At 37.5% G+C, this 18877-nt stretch overlaps 1 protein-coding gene across 12 annotated transcripts in view; it reads right to left on the bottom strand.

Moving 5' to 3' along the window:
- Positions 1 to 18877, bottom strand: part of Chd9 (chromodomain helicase DNA binding protein 9) — a 213960-nt gene that overhangs the window by 26835 nt on the left and 168248 nt on the right. For all 12 annotated transcript variants that reach the window (XM_087900364.1, XM_087900367.1, XM_087900368.1 and 9 more), the window contains 9 exons: positions 18461 to 18657; positions 17846 to 18045; positions 14416 to 14575; positions 13825 to 13914; positions 7673 to 7776; positions 6374 to 6491; positions 5713 to 5770; positions 5392 to 5434; positions 1993 to 2212 (listed from right to left, as the gene is read on the bottom strand). In XM_087900364.1, coding sequence (XP_087756490.1) covers positions 1993 to 2212; positions 5392 to 5434; positions 5713 to 5770; positions 6374 to 6491; positions 7673 to 7776; positions 13825 to 13914; positions 14416 to 14575; positions 17846 to 18045; positions 18461 to 18657 — 1190 coding nt within the window. The remainder of the gene's footprint in view (positions 1 to 1992; positions 2213 to 5391; positions 5435 to 5712; positions 5771 to 6373; positions 6492 to 7672; positions 7777 to 13824; positions 13915 to 14415; positions 14576 to 17845; positions 18046 to 18460; positions 18658 to 18877) is intronic.

Below are 18877 nucleotides of genomic sequence, written 5' to 3'. Positions count from 1 at the left end.
GGAGATTGAACCTGGGTACTCTGGAAGCGTAGCCAATGCTCTTAGCCACTGAGTTATCTCCAGTTCCAGTTTTCTGTATTTTTAAGAAGCTTCTATTATTTTTTAAAGTCATTTAAAAATTATAAGAGAAGATGAGGACAAAGAAGAAGAAAACGACAATAACAGTAATAATCCGTAGCACCAGCCTTAGCCACTTGGAAGGGCCAGCCCGCTTTAGAATGTGAGCTCTAAGCTGAAACCAACTGCCAGCCACATGAGGAAGGCTACTGTTGATTCCCCACCTCTTTTAGAGTCCAAGTAACAGCTCATGAAGGGGGAAAGCTGCCTAATTACAACCCAAATAGTAAAATATTTCTAAAACCCAATACTATTTTCAGATACTGTGTGGGGGTGATTGTTGTGCAACAACCGATGACTATAAGGAGAAACTGACAGAACTCATAATAATTTGGAATTTTAACAAGGAGAGCTAACATACTGGGTTCACATAAACTAAATTCTAAGATAAATGTTCTGCAAATTAAACAAAACTGAACCTTAACAGAGAAAATTCAAGCACCCAGATTTAACAAAGAGCCTCAGTTACTGATATGCTGTGTTTTTTTATTTTTTTATTTTTTTTTTTCTTTTAAAGCTTTTGGGGCTGGTGATATAAATCAGCAAATAAGGTACTTAGCTTATAAGCACAAGACTCAAGTTTGATCCCCAGAATCGACATAAAGAAAATCTGGGTGAGGTGGTACAAGACATTAGAACAACAGGGATGGAAGCTGGAAAGATGGCTCAGTGAGGACCTGAGTTCAATTCCTGGCACTCATATCAGGTGACTTATAGCTGCCAGTAACCCCAGCTCCAGGGAAATCTGATACCTCTAGCTTACACACTTACACACAAACACACACACACACATACATACACACAATTTTATTTAAATATATGGGGCTGGAGTGCTGGCTCAGCAGCTGGAGAATGGTTCCCTGCATCCATATAAAAGCTCACAACTATTTGATCCAGTCCAGGGCACCCAAGTCCCCCTTCTGAGCCCCTCATACACACACATAGGCAAAACACCCATACCCATAAAAATAAATGAACAAATCTTAAAAACATATTTTAAGAAAAGAAGTTAGAACTTGTGGTTGAGAATCTTTCCTGTCTTACTTTGTTTTGAGACAGGGTCTCTCTACATATCTCTGGCTGTCCTGGAACTCACTCTGTAGACCAGGCTGGCTTTGAACACACAGACATCCATCTGCCTTGGCCTCCTGAGTACTAGGTTTAAAGGTGCACAAAACCATGACAAGCTCCCCTGTCTTAAACATCTCTTACAGTGTTTTCTCCTCAACAACAATGGTTCCAACCATGTACCTTTTTCTTTTTAAATTTATTTATTTTTATTTTTTATGTGCACTGGTGTTTTGCTTGGTATGTATGTCTGTGTGAGAGTGTTAGATCCCTTGGAACTGGAGTTACAGACAGCTATGAGCTGCCATGTGGGCGCTGGGAATTGAACGTAGATCCTCTGTAAAAACAGTCGGTGCTCTTATCTCTGAGACATCTCTCTACTCCTTCTCCTTCATTTACCCTTTTATAAAGTAGAGGTAGATTTGCTTTCCATACATTCTTAAATTTTATAAATGTTTTAATGTAAAATAAGATAGACAAAGGTCTATTTAATATAATTTAAGCTTTGGATCTAGAATTTTGATAATTTAAAATTCTATGAATAATTTTATTTATACCTTCATTTCTTAAAATTTTCAGTGTTAGTAAAAATGACAAAACTAATTAAATATGAAATATGGGTTGTAAATATAAGACAATAATCTTTGCTAGCATTTTCATAATTCTGTACAAAAGTATGAGTATGTATACATTTGTATATAAGTCTTTTGCTTTGGCAAGTTAGAATGATAATTCAACAACTTCATAATCTCTAGAATGAACATGCATATAGATAAAGTATATTAAAACTTCGTGGTATTGTCTTACCTCTGCTGTCTTTCTATTTTGGCTGCCATTTTAGGATTAAGAGTGGCTTCTTCGTAAACTGGCTGCAGTACACTGGCAGGCACTGAATAACTTGGCTGTGTTTGCTGGATGTGTCTATTTTTATTAGTTCGCTGATACGCAGTGATGAGACGTCTCAACCGTGTAGTCAGAGCTGACGGAGTAGGCCAATAAACTTTATCCCCTTCCATCAATTGACCATCTGTATTTAAAGAAACTTGAATCAATAAAAACAATAAAACCTAAGCAGATATTGGATGAAGCTCACAAAAGTCAAAACCTTTATACTTATAATAATTTTTCCTTTATCCTGTTTATTGGAAGGAAACCAACCAAATCTTTCATCATAAAAAAGAGAGAAAGCCAGGTGGTAGTGGTGGATGCCTTTAATGCCAGCACTCGGGAGGTAGAGGCAGGCAGATCTCTGTGAGTTTGAGGCCAGCCTGGTCTTCCTAGAAAGTTCCACGACAGCCACGGATGTTACATGGAGAAAACCTGTCATGGGGGAGGGGGAAAGAGTTGCTGGACATGGCATCACACATCTTTAATCCCAGCACTTAGGAAATGGAGACAGTCAGATCCCTGGGTTAGAGGCCAGTCTGGTCCATAAAGCAAGTTCCAGGGCAGCCAAAGAAACCCAAAAGAGAGAAACCTGTCTCAAAAATCTGCCCCCCAGAACCAAACAAACATACAATGGAGGCTGGGAAGATGTCTTAATGGTTAAGAGCACTTGCTGCTTTTCCAAATGGCCAGGGTTCAATTTCCAGAACCTACATGGCAGTTCAAGACTGTCTGAAACTCCAGTTCCAGATGTTTTGACACTCTCTCACAGGTACACATGCAGGTAAAATACTAGTATATAAAATAAAAATAAAGAAATTTTAAAATAAGAAAAAAAAAGCCAAACAGAAATCAATAGGATGCTGAACACTGTAAACCCAGGAGACATGAATTTTTTGACTGAATTTTTATCAATTTAAAATCAAAGCAATTTTAAAGTCATTAGGTAGAAAATTATGTATTTAAATATACATTTAAAAACTTTATTATAAAGACTTGGGATGTAGGTCAGTTGGAAGATTGCTTCCTAGTGTCATAGAATATTTATAAAATGTGTGAAGATGTATTCCTTTGATTGGTGTAGAAAAAAGTTGAATGGTCAGTAGCTAGGTAGGAGAGTATGGGTGGGACTTACAGACAGAAAGAACTCTGGGAAGAAGAAAGGCAGAGTCACCTGTCAGACACAGAGGAAGCAGGATGGGCAGTATAGAGGTGAGGCAATGAGTCATGTGGAAGAACATAGAAGAAAAACTACGGGTTAGTTTAAGTTAGAAAAACTAGTGAGGAACAAGTCCAAGCTAAGGTCACATTTTCATTATTAATAGTAAGTCTCCATGTCATTATTTGTGAGCTGGCAGTCCAGACAAGAAAGTACCACTATAGATAGCACCCAATGTGGGGTTTGAATATCTAAACACAGGGCTTGTGAAAGCTAAAAATAGTTCTGGACAAGGAGCTGGATATGGCTTCCTAGTCCTGCATTCTCTCAAGTAGGCTGATGCTTGGCATACAGAGGTGTGGCTACTGGCTGCTGCCTTTGGGCTTGAGCCAGTCCCAGCATGGAACCACATGGTAGACAGACAAGCCCTTTAAGGCTTGGCTCACACAATCAAAGAATGCTACAGATGCACAGAAAGTTAGGTCCAGACATAGAAAACCTCCAAAAAAGTATAATATGCCTAAAAATGTACTTAGATGCTGAACAAAGAAAAGAAAATGGGACAGAAGGTCAAAGAAAAAAGTTCAAAAATAATAAATTCTTTAAAGAAAAATAAAATATTTAAAAAAAAAGGCATGGGGGCTGGAGAGATGGCTCAGTGGTTAAGAGCACTGACTTCTCTTCCAGAGGATCCAGGTTGAATTCCCAGCACCCACATGGCAGCTCACAACTGTCTGAAGATCCAGTTCCAGGGGATCTGACACCTTCACACCAATGCACATAAAATAAAGTTAAATAAATCATAAAATATATATATATATATAAAAGAGCCATGTAGCTGGGTGTTGGTGATGCACGCCTTTAATCCCAGAAGTTGGAAGGCAGAGGCAGGTAGATCTCAGTGAGTCTTAGGCCAGCCTGGTCTATATAAGTGAAACACGAGTTCCAGGACAGCCAGGGCAGTTACACAGAGAATCCCAGTCTTATAGCCCACACCCCCACAAAAAGCCATATAAGGATGGCAAATATTATAACACAAGGAGGAGTTTGGACCTTAGATGACTTTGCTACTGAATAGAGGACAGCAGCTGCTGTTTGGGAAGTTGTTTGTTCTACACTTTCTGTTTACTCAGGTAATATGATATCCTTCCCAGATATTTGATAGGCTTAAAGACTAGATAATTATACTTATAGTTTTCCTTGTTACCAAATTTAAAAAAATTTGGGATATTTGTACACTGTATGAGGATGCACTGTTGTGATTGGTGTAATAAAATGCTGAATGGCCAATAGCTATGCAGGAAGTATAGGTAGGATTTGGAGACACAGAGAACTCTGAGAAGAAAGGTGGAGTCACCAGTCAGACATAGAGGAAGCAGGATGGGCAGTGTGGAGATAAGAAAACAAGCCATGTGGAAGAACATAGACAAAATAATATGGTTTATGGGGCTGGAGAGATGGCCCACTGGTTGAGAACATTGGCTGCTCTTCCAAAGAACCTGGATTCAATTCCCAGCACCCATATGGCTGCTCACACCTGTCTGTAACTCCAGTTCCAGAAGATCTGATGCCAATACACATAAAATAAAGTTAAATAAATATTTAAAAAATAATATGGGTTAATTTAAGTTATAAGAACTGTTAGGACAAGCTGAGATGAATGGACTTCAACAACAATGTGTTTCCTATTTTAGTATCAGAGACTGGTAAAAGGAATGCTGGGCCTGGTGTCACACACATATAATTCTACCTGAAAGATGAGGAGTCCAAGGCAGGCCTTGGCTACATGAGACCCTCTCTAAAAACTCAAATACCAACAAAACAAAACAATAGCAAAATACCAAAAACAAAGTAACAGTGAAAGCAGACCTTGTTCAGCTACCTTTGTCAAGACTAATAAGGCTGTTCCTAATGTATATATGGAACTAATAAGAAATTATTATGCATTAACATTTAATGATTTAATTTTACATATAAGTTTAATAACCAAACCACAAAGTGTCTAGTCTATAAATTCAGAGCTAAGGAATTGCAAAAAATAACAGTACTGTTAAATTTCCAATCAACGGTTTCTATGACAAGTATAACAGTATTCAGTACTATGCTTACAAATTAGAGAGATGTAAAATTATACTGCTGCTAAGTGAAAAAGTGCAACCTACCTCCATCTGATATGACGAGGTCTCCGGGTGAGGAAACGTCATCCTTTAAAAAAAAAAAGAGAAATCTGTCACAAAGTAACTGAGTCAAGATAAATTAAAAAAAGAGCCAAACTTCTTCATAATAGAGACTTCTCTTTCAACACTTTTTTTTTTCAGTCTGAGCTATGATTTAACCCAGAACTTACTGGGTTAATAGCTAATATTATACCCCCAGCCGGCAAAACAATTAGCAACAATCCACTTAGCAAAAACAAAACACAACTTCTTGGCTTAGTTCTCACAACTGTCATTTCTGTTTCCTCTATCTGATCCAAAACATACCTCTATATCATCTTTAAAGATTGCAGGGGCAGGTTTGTATTCTGGGTCTTCCACATCCCTGTTAGAATAACAAGTGTTCTAATTATTTGTAATGATCTGATGATCTCTTGGCTTGTCTTAAAGGTCAAATTGATCCCAAGCAACATAGAAAAGGTCAAGTGTGGTGGTACACATCTGTGATTCCAATGATAGAGAGGCACAGATGGGGGGACTCTGGGGCTTGCTTGTTTGCTTACCAGCTTAGTCTAATCAGTGAGATCACTCTCAAAAAGCAAGGTAGGCAAGTCCTGAAGAATAACACCCGAAGTTAGCCCATGTCCTCTAAGCACATGGTCATGTTCATACAAGTCTAACACATACACAAAAGGATAAACCTTGGGTTGGAAAGTTGGGTCAGTGGTTTAGAGCACTTGCTGCTCTGGCAGAGGACCCAGGTTTGATTCCTGTCATCCACAACAGTGGTTCTCAACCACTGGATCCAGTCTCAGGAGATTCAAAGTCCTCCTGACTTTTGAGGGCACAAGGCATCCAAAGGTTATACATAAATAAATGCAAGCAAAACACATAAAATAATAAAATAAATAAATCTAAAGAAAAAAGATAAACCTCATTAGGAATGGAACCAAAGCATAGATGGAGAATGAGTCTAAAATGCGCATACCCATCCATGTAATCATTTGCTCTCTGCTCAGCAGCAACAGCTTTGTCATCAGGCTTCCCCACTCTTTCCAAGAAGCACAGTGCTGGGTCTGCTCGGATGGTGTTATATTTTTCATAACCTGCAAACATCACCAGTTTCAAAGGTACAGAGGACAGAAAAAAGCTGTGCAAATATAAGGACTCCCTATATATATATGTATATATATATACAGTGAATGGTATTTGGAGGATAAAGTAATTGGGCTAAAGATACTGTTTTGAAATCATCACAAATATTATACAGTTTACTAATACTTTTAAAAATTTAAATGTAGTTGGGAGGTAGTTATGCACGCCTTTAATCCCAGCACTTGGGAGGCTGTATCTCTGTGAGTTCAAGATCAGCCTGGTATATCTCTGTGAGTTCAGTATCATCCTGGCCTACAGAGCAAGTGTCGGGACAGGTTTCAAAGCTACACAGAGAAACCCTTTCTCAAAAAACCCAAATAAACAAACAAATAAAAAATAAAAATTTAAATGTATCTTTTACAAAGAAGAATAGAGGGATGGCCCAGTTAAAAGTGTTCCTGCTCTCCTACAGAACCCACGTTCAGTTCCCAACACCCATATTAGGCTCATTACAATAGCCTTTAATTTCAGCTCCAGGTGATTGAACATTCTGTTTTGGACAACTCGTCCATTGGATGAGCACACACACACACACACACACACACACACACACACACACTCCATTAAAGTAAAATCTTTAAAAACAAACCAAAAACAACAGTAAAAACAGAGCTGGAGAGATGGTTTAACAATTGAGAATATTGTTATTCTTGAAGATTCAGGTTTGGTTCCCAGCACCCACCCACATGGTGGCTCACAACCATCATTAACTCTAGTTCCAGGTGATCTGCTGCCATCTTCTGGCATCTGAGAATATCATGCACACACATAGAGCCCATACATACATGGCAACAAAACACTCATATGTATAAAACAAAAATAAATACATCCTAAGAAACAAAAACCACATATAAAAAAAGAAAAGTAGAATAAGCTGATCATACACATAGTTCAAGTAACTCTTTCTAAGGGAGGAGATTGTCTAAGACTGACAGCCCAGAGGGCAAGTCACATCTGGCACCTCCTCATGAGGAAATGAAGTGAATGCAAACTTAGTTCTGACACTCTATGGTTCTAATGATTATGTGTGTGTGTGTGTTACTGGAGTAAAACTGCAGGTGGAAACCAATAAACTAAGCAACAGTGGGATTCCATTCTCCATCAGTGCTCTCCCCGCTCACTCGTTACTTACCGTGCTTAAAAACCCCAATAAGAAGTGACTTGTCAGCATCAAAATCCCACCACACAGCAGGAACCTCTGAGTGGTCTGGCTCTGGCACCCAAACATCAATGTCACTTAAAAACAGCACAAGATTATGAATTTTATAAATATGTATAAAAGAGGAAAAGGGTATAAATGATGCAACAGCAACAGAGATGCCATAAAAATAACTAACATCACACTCAACTAAACAAATACATTTTAGCAAGGGTTATGCCTGGTTTCATGAGGCACAGTCTCCTCACCCTTACAAACACACAGTGCTTCACTGGAATGTCATGGCAGCAAACAGCTTGGTAAAAAAAACCATCAGGTTGAAATATATTGTATATGAGAAAACTGGGTTTCAAAAGGGCAAAGGAAGTGCTTTGTGTTTCAAAACCAAGTTACATCTTTTTATAAATCAGTTAAGATTACACTTTAAAAGTTAGGTTTTTGATTTATAATTTAAATCATGAAAAGTAATAGTTTTATATTTATACAACCAGTATTCTGATACAAAATGACAATTCAGATTATTTCAAACTCTTCTAATAACCCATAATGCATTGGTAAGTTGGCTGTTTTCGTGAAAGGGTTGGTGACAGCTCAAGTACCTCATCCAACCACGAGACTATTCTCCTTGAACTTTCTCCAAATAGCAGAGGTGGCTCCATAAAATGACGTCTCCTGTAGGTATGCTTATTTCTTTGTAGAGATTTAATATATCGTATAGGCCAAAAGATACATTCCTTATGTTTAATTATTAGATATAGTTATATGTACGTGTATGCATGCATATACATACATGCCTGTGGGCATGTGTGTGCTTATGTGTCCTGTGTTCACGTGGGCATATGTGTATCTCTGTATATGTGCATGCTTGTATACATGTAGGTGTATGTGCATGTGTCTGTGTGTGCATATGTGTAAGTTTGTGTACATGTGGGTGTATGTGTGTGTGTGCCTGTGTATGTCTATGTACGTGTGTGTCCTGATATTCAGTAGTCAAAGGGGAAAAACTGAATGGAGTACACTGCAGAAAATAAAAGACTGAGAATTTTGATATTTGATTTCATGAAACTGTCAATTGTTCTTTCTCTTTTTTGTTTTTTTTTGCTTTTTGAGACAGGGTTTCTCTGTGTAACCACCCCAGATGTCCTGGAACTCACTCTGTTGACCAGGCTGGCCTCAAATTCACTTTGTTGACCAGGCTGGTCTTGAAATCACAGAGATCTGTCTATCTCTGCCTCCCAAGTGCTGAAACTGTCCATCTTTAAGGACGCGGAGAAATAATATAATATAAAGCAATGCTATCTCTGTCTTGTCACTGTAATTTCCTACGTTAATTAGCAAAGACCTTTAGGTTTAACGTGCTAAATTTTCTGGTGATAACTAAGTTCTACTAATAAAAAAGTTCTTTTTTTAATTTGGCTATCATATATCATATAAAGACAAGCTGGTCCATGTGCTCCTGGACGAGGCAAACACCACTTTACCAACAATAATAGTCTTGAACAAGAAGACATAGACAACGAGAAAGTTTTCCATGTGCTTAGGGGAGAAAAGGATGAGCAGCTCACAGTTGTTTTCAGAAGTCTTTAGCCCACGGTGAGACGTAGGTGAAACGAACTTTATAAATTGACAGCACTTTCAACAAATACTTTATTATATCTTTTCTATAAATAAGTCAAAAACTGAAAATGTTTTAGCTTAGTAGAGAAAAAGTGAAATACAATGATTTTCCTGCTATTTGTCAAAAACTGACAAAGAACATAGCTAACGGAAATCTATTTTGACGGAGCTTCTGACACAAGGGCAGAGAGAATATGGGATCCCAGAAAAGGAAAAATTATAGTAGAGGATCCCCTGTCTACCACCAGGTGGCGCTTGGCGTCCAGACAACTGTACAGACTGAGATTGAAGAAAATGGTCCTGCTTGTGAAAACTTGGTTCAAATTTTAGTGTCACATGACCATGAAGTGTTTGTAAACTGTTAGCAAAAGGGATATAAGACCGACTTGCAACTATTGTTGACCTTTGGTGGTTCTTTGTTCTTCCACTTTGTTGGTTTGTTTAAAGGCAATCAATCTCTTGCTATGTAGGCCACCAGGCTGACTAGGATTCACTACATAGAACAGGCTGACCTGAAACTTGATCATTCTGCTTCAGCCTCCCAAGTGATTGATTTCTGTCTTTAAAAATCATTTGATGTTCTTGCATAAGGCCTTCTTGAAGTTCCTCAGGTTAAATCCTTCATTCAAATAACTAAAATGAATTAAAATGGATGTCCCCTAGCTTTGTAAAGAGGTACCTGCAGTAGTTTATGATCAATGACACGATATGTTACTAGTAGCATATGTGCCCCAACAACACTGGAAGAGATGGAAAGAGACCCTTAATCCACACCAACTAATGAAAAGGAGGAGCCAAACAGAAAAATGAGAAAAAGAGAACATTCTAAGCAAGAATAATCAATGTTGGGACCTGCGAGAAATGTAGTTTTGAAGTAAGAAAGAGATGCCAGGCATGAGATAGAGATCTTAATGCATGAACACAGAAATAAAACATAAGCCACCAAGATGAAAACCCCCAAATAATTAAAGCTAAGTGCTAAGTGATATGTGATAGTTAAACTTAATATCAAATTGATGTGCTCTAGAATGACCCAGGAGAAGAGCCTGTGTGGGATTATTTTGACCGGGTTAAGAGGGGAAGACCTGGCAGTGACACCACTCCTTGTGCTTGGATCCTACACTGTATAGAAGAAACTGAGCTAAACACAGGTTTCAATATTTTCTGCTTCCAGGCTGAGAATGTAACATTGTCAGCTCCATCAAGTTCCTGCTGTTCTCCCTGATATGATGAATATACTTTTTAAAAGAAGTCTAAGTTGGGCTAGTTAATCCCAGCACGCAGGGGGCAGAGTGCAAGGCCAGCCTGGTCTAAAAAGCGAGTTCCAGGACAGCCAAGGCTATACAGAGAAACCCTGTCTAGAAAAAAGAAGGAAAAAAAGGAAGGAAGGAAGAAAGGAAGGAAGGAAGGAAGGAAGAAAGGAAGGAAAAAAAAGTTAGTCTATGAAATCAAAGAGAGTACTAATATGGTAGAGGAGATACTGGGTTCAAAAGTGATGCATTTGGTGTACAAATTTAAATTTAAGATGAGCGAGATATAAACTTGATAAAATCCAAAGAAAAGTAGATTTATTTTTAAATGGGAAAGTAAAGGAATAATCAATGGAACAGTGGCTAGGAAAATAAATTAAATCAGTCAGAGGCCAAAGGAAAAGAGGCAATTAGTTAATAAATATTTATTGAGTACTTAGTATTTTAAGATTCCCAGTTCCATTTGGGTAAGGGGAGTGCTGGGAACTGAACCGAGGGCCTCATGTGTTAGGCCAGCACTCTACAGCAAACTATAACCACAGCCAAAGAAGATAATGGATGAGAATGCAATGATCAATAAAACAGCAACTTAAATTCCAATGGAAGAAAATGTTTTGAATAGTAAAAAAATCAAGAGGCATTAAAATAAAGTAGCGAATGACTAGAGGGCTGTTGTAGATGATATGGACAGGAAGGCCTACTTGAGAGAGAAACAGTGAACTGAAATTTGAATTATATGAATGGAGAATTCTTTTAACTTTATGTGTATGGGTGCTTTGCCTGCATGTATGTCTACATACCACTTATGTACTCTTGGTGGCCTGAAGAAGGTGTCAGCTCCCCTGGAACTGGAGTTGCACAGTGCTGTGAGCTGCTAAACAAGGGCTAGAATCTAACCTTGGGTTTTCTGAAGAACAGACAGTACACTTAACTAACTGCTGAGTAAACTCTCTAGTCACGTGAATGGACAGTTCTTTGGGAGATTTGGACAAGGCATATTTGGACAGTTAAGCTTGACCTGTTGGATGAACAGAAACAACAGAGTGGCTGGAACACTGTAGGTAACGGACAGAGCAAAAGAAGAAAGAGAATTACGTAGGGTTATTTTAGGTTATCTAGAACTCAAATTCTGTTTTTGAAGAGACATGCCACTGCTTTATGAAAAACCACTCTAACTGCTGCTTGAAGGACAGAGTATAGAGAGTTTTCTGGAGGCAAGGGTATTCAATTATTAGCTCTCAGCAGAAGCTTAAACAGAGAATTGAGGCTAGGCTAGAAATTTAGTAGAGGAGAATGAAGGTGCTCACACCTGGCATGCTTTTCATTGAGCCAATGGGTTCTCCTTCATGAGAATGAGGGAAGGATACCATAGCCATATGTGATACGTTCAGTATGATGGAGCAGTCTTACATATGGGAATGGAAGGAAAGAATTGGTGGGTATAAGAAGTAGCATGGATACCTATGGAAGAAAATATTTCAAGAAGTAAATAAAAAATAAAGACTTGGTGGCTGTGTCATGGGCTATGCTATAAACATTTTTGTTCAATCATTAAAAAGAAAGATTAATTAAAGCAGGCTGATGAAAAGTGCAAAGAAAGAAGTAGAAACAGGAAACAGGAGTCTGTCGAGAAGGGAATCAATAAAATGGAGCATATTATATAAAATGGAGCATATTATACATATATATTATGGAAGTTATTTTACTTTTTATGATAAGTGAGTAAAATGGGCACGTTTATTCATGAGAGAGAAGGGAAGAAGGGGAAAAGAGAAAGAAAATGACTCAGGAAAGGAAGATTACTATAGGAGTAATGTTCTTAAATGAACAGAAGAGATGTGCTTCAAGGCAATCAATTAGCAAAGGAGGAGCATTTTTACTGTTGCCTGAGCGGCAAATAGGTAGGATAGATGCAAGTAGCTCTGGACTGATTGTTTCCTATGAACTATGTCACAAGGTCTTTATTAGACATTGGTGGTTAATTGGAAGGTTTTGGGACACAGGTAGAAATAAATCTTCTTAAAAAGGAAGAAAAGAAATTTATTAGCCAAAGTTGTTAAATAGTCTGTACTTCCTTTCATTTGATGTTGAATACGCATGGATTTGAAGTAAATCCATTCCCCCATTACATTTTTTTCCTAGTCATGTTTAGCTCCTTAGAAGAAGGTAAGAAGTATATTAAACTGAAGTTACAATGGGTATTTGATACAGAGAGATAGGCAAGCAATGAGGTTAAAGAGTTCAGCTAATGTCCTGGAGAATAAAACTGAATGAGGGAAGGGAGGGGCATGACAAGGTAATGTCTAGGGAATGAGCGGTAAGAAGATGCTGTGATGAGGTTCGGGTTATAATGACAAACACCCAAGTGTTAGAGGGTTGAAAGGAGGGAGCAATGGTCAAAAGTCACACTGAGTGGGGAAGCAGGAGCAAGTCTACAAGTGGACATGTGATAGGGAGAAAGTTGACTGACTGTACAACAGAAACAGGTAAGGGTCCAGGAGACCGAGGTGTGGCTAAGGTCTCATATGGCTGTTGTATTAGAAGAAAACAAGAAAAGAATGAGTTCAAGAAAGGTAAATTTTCTATTTGTTGGCAGAAAGCTGAGTTTACTTCTACTTAATGGCTTGCTTACATTTAGTTCCTGAAAATAAGGGCTGAGTGAGCAGTTAGGGTGGGTACAAGTACAAGTCTAAAACAGATGCTGCAGAGAATAGAGGAGAAACTAAAGCACACGTAGTCAAGGGGCAAGATAAAACTAGAAATGGGAAATCCCTACTGGATTCTTATCCACGCAGCAAAGCATGGTCTCACTTCTGTTCACTGACACCATAAACTGATTAAGGGTGAATATTCATTTTGTCTTTTCAGTGCCTCAGTGTACTTAGAATTGGTCCTGGGCTCACAGAGGTGTGGATGGGTGGTAAAACACGTGCCTAGGATGCACAAGCACCTGGGTTTGACCCCAACAACACAAACAAAACAAAATAATCCAGGCCTATTCCTGAAGAAATGAATGAATCACTTATTTCATGCATGTCTATCTGAATGGCATCTTGGCTACATACAAATCTTTACATTACTACTACCACTCCTGTTGTTGCCACGGATGAGAGTGACAGAAGAAAGGCAAGGGTCGATTCTCTGTGGCAAGAGAATTTATCTCCACTGAAGGAAAGAGCCACTTACTATGCAATTTTCTTTCATTGTATGGCTTTTATTTTATTGCGTTACTGAAAAGTAAACAAAAATTTAAGTTACCTTGCATCAACTCCATCAAATACTTTTTGACACTCATTTCCAATGACTTCTTGCTTTAGATAGTAAAGCATCCTTACACGAAGCAAAACTCTAAAATAAAATAAAATAAATCAAAGGAGACAAAGGTATTAGTCACTGAAGAAAAAAAACATTTTTTTATTTTGTTTTGATTGTTTGAGAGAGGATGTGTATGGAGCTTTGGCTTGCCTGGAGCTCACTGAGTAGAACATGCTCGCTTTGAACTCATGGATGAATTCTCTTGCATTGCCTTCCAAGCAGCAGAGTATACGCATATTTATTCCCTTGCTTATACAGAGTCTTTCAATAATAGAGTAATAATTATATATGGTTAAATAACTCTCATTACTGATGATACACAAAAGATACTGCAAAATCTTCACAGTGGTCACTATTTACTGCATGGGAAGAGAGTAGTTTATCTGGAGATTAGGTACATTTGGTGGTAAAAATATATAAGATGTTTCATGATTGCTCAAAGATACCATTTGAAGTTAACAATCTCAGAGCATCTCATCACTAGTTTGGAAAGTGACTGTGTAAAGAACTGGCTCTCCAGCGCCCACCACCTACTTGTTGCAGTGGTGTTTTACATGTTTCTTGTAGCCTTCGTCTTGAAGGAGCTGCTCAGGATTGTATTTCCGAAGCCACTCTGCTTTCTGTATATCAAAGGAGCTTGTCTGAGTCTTTACTTTCTTCCCCTTCCGGCCCCTAGGCACAGGAGCTGAGAGACCTGTTAAGATGAAGGTACACATGAAAGAACTTGAATAAAAAGCTATGATTTGAAAGATTTTTCCAATACAAGAAATTGCTAGAGACTTTCTGGGCTCACTGAAGGTTACTGAGGTCTTTAGCACATTAATGGCAATAGAACTGACAAAATAACAAATCAAATACAATTCAAGAAGGTTTTATAAAAATTATGTCAAATTTCACAAATGAGGCAATACTTTATCCCAAATTACAATATTCATGCTGATTCCTTCGGCTTTGTAACCTATCCCCCTCTTTTACTGTTGATTCACTAGTTATCAGAAATGTATCTGTCCTTTGGCATTTCAGAATTTGCTTAATTAATAACATAGGATGGTCTAACCTTAAGAAAGCTAAAGTAATTTTATGCCCTTGAGAGTTTTACTATGAATTTCTTTAAAGAATAAACAAAGCATCACTGTTCAGATTGATCATGTGCCACATTTGCTCGGTTTTGCAGGAAAGGGAATCAACCGCAACTGAAGCTTACACAGTCTTCTCCAGCCTAATGCACTCATCTACCCCAGAAACCAGCAACACTGGAACTGAGGCTGACTCCTTGCTTATTATCAAAACATATTCTTATGGAATGTTTGGCATTTGTTTCTAGATCTCATGTTCTGCAATTGACTTACTAATTGTAGAATCTGTGGGATATACTCATGCTAACTTATGAAGCTTTAGTTCACCAGCTTTAACCACAGTGTAGCAACCGACCAGAGAGCTCATATTGTTAATCTCCAGGATGTTTGACTTGTTTCACTCTTAATTCTTGACACCTACTAACGATGTAATTTTGACTACATCATCTGATTTTTACCTCATTGGTAAATAGAACCAGTAAATTAGAAGAAAGTTCTTTTTCATCTTTTAAAAATTAATTTTGAGGATTCAAAATTATGAGCTTCATTATGATGGAATGGGCAGAACCTGTGACTATAGGATTAAAGGAGGTTCATTTACTGGGAGTTTTTGCAGCCATTATATTTGGTTTTGCACCCAATCCTTAGTTTTCTTCCCCAAGGATTGCCCTAGCCAGTGCACACACTTATTATGACCTTCCCACCTCACACTTACCGATCTTTGACTTTCTCCAAAGGAAAGCATTAGTATATTAGAATCTGGCTGAGAATATTAGGAAATTACCTCATTTAAGCAGCTTTAATTACAGCCCTTATCTTTTCATGTCCATTATTAGACGTTCCTGACATCACATATTTTTGAAACTTTCCAGAAATGTGGAGTGCAACAGAGTTTTCTGTTTTCAGTGGATGAGAAAAGATTTAACTCCTTTAAGGTTAATAAAACTGTCAGCACTAATCTTTTGCTTCCAAGTTCCAAAATGTTATTGCTATTTCCCCCCTTTCTTCCTATTTTTGAGGGATTATGCCTCTTTTTCAGTGTGGACTTATATATAAGCACACACAGAAGTAAACGGAACAGTATGGTGGCTCCTCATGCTCTATTATTATCCAATTTCAATAACCATTAATGCATGACCAATTTGTTGAATCTGCACTCTTTTCTCCAACTCCTCATACTTAGTTGACATAAATCCCAGATAGCTATCATTTAATTCAAGAATCTTTTGGTTACCTTTAGCTAAAAGTATGGTGCCAGTAAACATCTAAGATATAAACAATAAACAGTTTCTTAATACTGAGTATTTTAATGTATATACTAATAAAGATAATAAATTTGCCCTGCATTGTTTGTCTCAGTCATGATATAAATTAATGCCCGCAAAATGCAACACGTTGATAAGTCGCATCTCTTTTAAGTTACAGTGAGTTTTTTCTCAGCTCTACTAACATTTTATTTGTCTTTGTTTATTCAAGACAGGGGTTCTCTGTTTAACAGCTCTGGATGTGCTGGAACTTGCTTTGAATACCAGGCTGGCCTCAAACTCACAGAAATCAAGCTTCCTCTGCCTCCTGAGTACTGGGATTAAAAGCATGTGTTACCTCCCTCACCCACTCAGCCCCAACTAAGCTCTACAAATATGTGAGGATGAATAGTTCTTCACTGGGAGGGACTGTCTGTGTGTATCTAGGATCTACCCATTAGAAACCAGCAACATGCTCAAAGTTGAGATATATTATGGGAGGGGCAGGCAGCTGGACACAGGATTATCTCCATTTGAGAAGCACTCTTCCCCAATCATTCCCAGCCCTATGATTAATTTGTTGAAAAAGTCAAGTATTTTGTTCTATAGAGTTGAGCAAGCTTAATACTTCACATTTCCTCCTTTATTTTATGCATGGCTTTTAGGAAAGAACATAATCATACTTCTGATTCTTTCACCTTTACCTAAAGGATTGTTATTCAAATTAACTAACTTGTCTCTCTACTGACCACTTCATCCAAAACAAACGCTTGCTGTGGTGCTGTCCTGGAAGTGTAAACGGTTAGAGCACGACTTTGCAGTGCCTGTTACAGCCTGTAGCTGTTTAATTAATTAAATCTATAGTCTATGTCTGTCTACCTAGTTAGAATGTAAGGTGGAGGAGCTCAGTGATCTTCTCTATTTCTTTTTATAACATGTGTACACTGGCCAAGAAATAAAATAACTTTAAAAACTCAGTCATTTTTCAATTTTGTAGAAAATGTAATCATTTTATGGTCAAAATTTATTTTATTCTGAAATGTACATTCTGTTAGCAAAGCTGTAGAGAAAAAATTCTTGCATATACCAATGATAATACTGCAAACTTGTCACTTTGAACAGCAAACTACTGATGTGACTGCCATATACTTTATCAGACACATTAATTGTTGAGGATTCTGTTAAAAATCAGATTGTGACTCACTAAGTCTGAAGCCTTAAATTCTGCACTTACAGGAGATGATATGATCTATTTAAAATACCAATGATGTAAATAACTTCAGTGGAGGGAAATAACCCACATGCATGAGAAGAGGTATACAGAGCTTCTTACTGACAAGTTCAACAGTGTCAGACTGGAGCCAGAAGGCCCATCACTAAAGAAGATGCAAGGCAAATTATCAAACACCCAGATCATGGAATACTAAGAAAAAGCTGAGAAAGACTATATAGCCACATGACCATATTGTGACATACTTTGAGGCCATCAATGTGCAAAATGATACAAATTTAACAGGAATATGATTAAGCTCCAAATCCATAATACTGGCATTCTAAAGCTTGATTTTTGAGAAATTTTAAACAAAAGTACATTAAGTATTATTTATACAAGAAGACTTTTTTAAAGGAAAAAAATATACGTGCCTAAATGATTTTGTAGCTCACGTGTCTGGCCATCTTCAGTGGGAGTGATGAGATCCCATATAAAGCCTTTAATTTTCTCATCACCTCGATAATGAACTAGGCAATAAGCCAAAAGAGCTCGGCAAATGATTTCTACATCGTGTTCATTCAGTTGCCGTTTAAAACGCCCATGAGACAAAATCTCTCTCCATCGGCCCCACCTGGTTAAAAAGGGAACAGTCACAGTAATATTTACTTAAGTCTGAGCAAAACAAAACAAAACAAAAACTCATGCATAAAAGTCAGAAATAAGAAAAGAATTTGTCATTATAAAGATTACTAAAGGTTTCTCTTGTATACAGAGTAAAGACGCAAGGAAGAGTAACTTTCAATATATCTTACTCAGTGACAGAGATACTATCTGCTTTGAATTACTGAATGTGCAGATTTCAGAACAAGGAGCTTGACATTAGTGATTCATTCAAATAGTGTAAATACAGAAAGATAATACATGCTAAACACAGATTTGGGATAATTAAAAATAAATGTTATTGACTTTAATAAGATGATTGAAAATAGTATATATTTAAGTTTATATATAATTGTTTATAATAAATACTAAAAATAACATTTTACCCATAAACCAGCAGGTTTTTCTCAACTCTAAAACATTCAGTTCTTCCATAGCCACTGGACCGATCACAGGGTCTCCGGAGTTTGGGTTTTTCCTCTCCTTCACTTTCAGCTTCAGATAATTCAGCCAATTCATCTTTTGTAGCACTAAAGGGTCTGGTTTGCTTCCTAATTCTTGGGGTGTCAATAACTAAACTGTTCTGTAAAAGTAATGTGATATTTAGGGAAGGTACTTTAACAATTTTATTTACAGTAAAACTATTTTCACTTTTTAAATTATAGAAACACAAATAGTAGTAGAAAGAAAAAAATAGGTAATAGATCTACTTTTCTATCAAGTCAGCTGAAGATACCCTCTTTTAAAACTGTTATGATACACATATAATTTTCTGACATTACATTCATGGAATAAAAACAATT

Source organism: Myodes glareolus, chromosome 22 (genome assembly GCF_982192425.1).
Source record: "Myodes glareolus chromosome 22, mMyoGla1.1, whole genome shotgun sequence".
In the NCBI taxonomy this organism is placed as follows: Eukaryota; Metazoa; Chordata; class Mammalia; order Rodentia; family Cricetidae; genus Myodes; species Myodes glareolus.
This window is presented reverse-complemented; position numbering and strand designations above follow the sequence as displayed.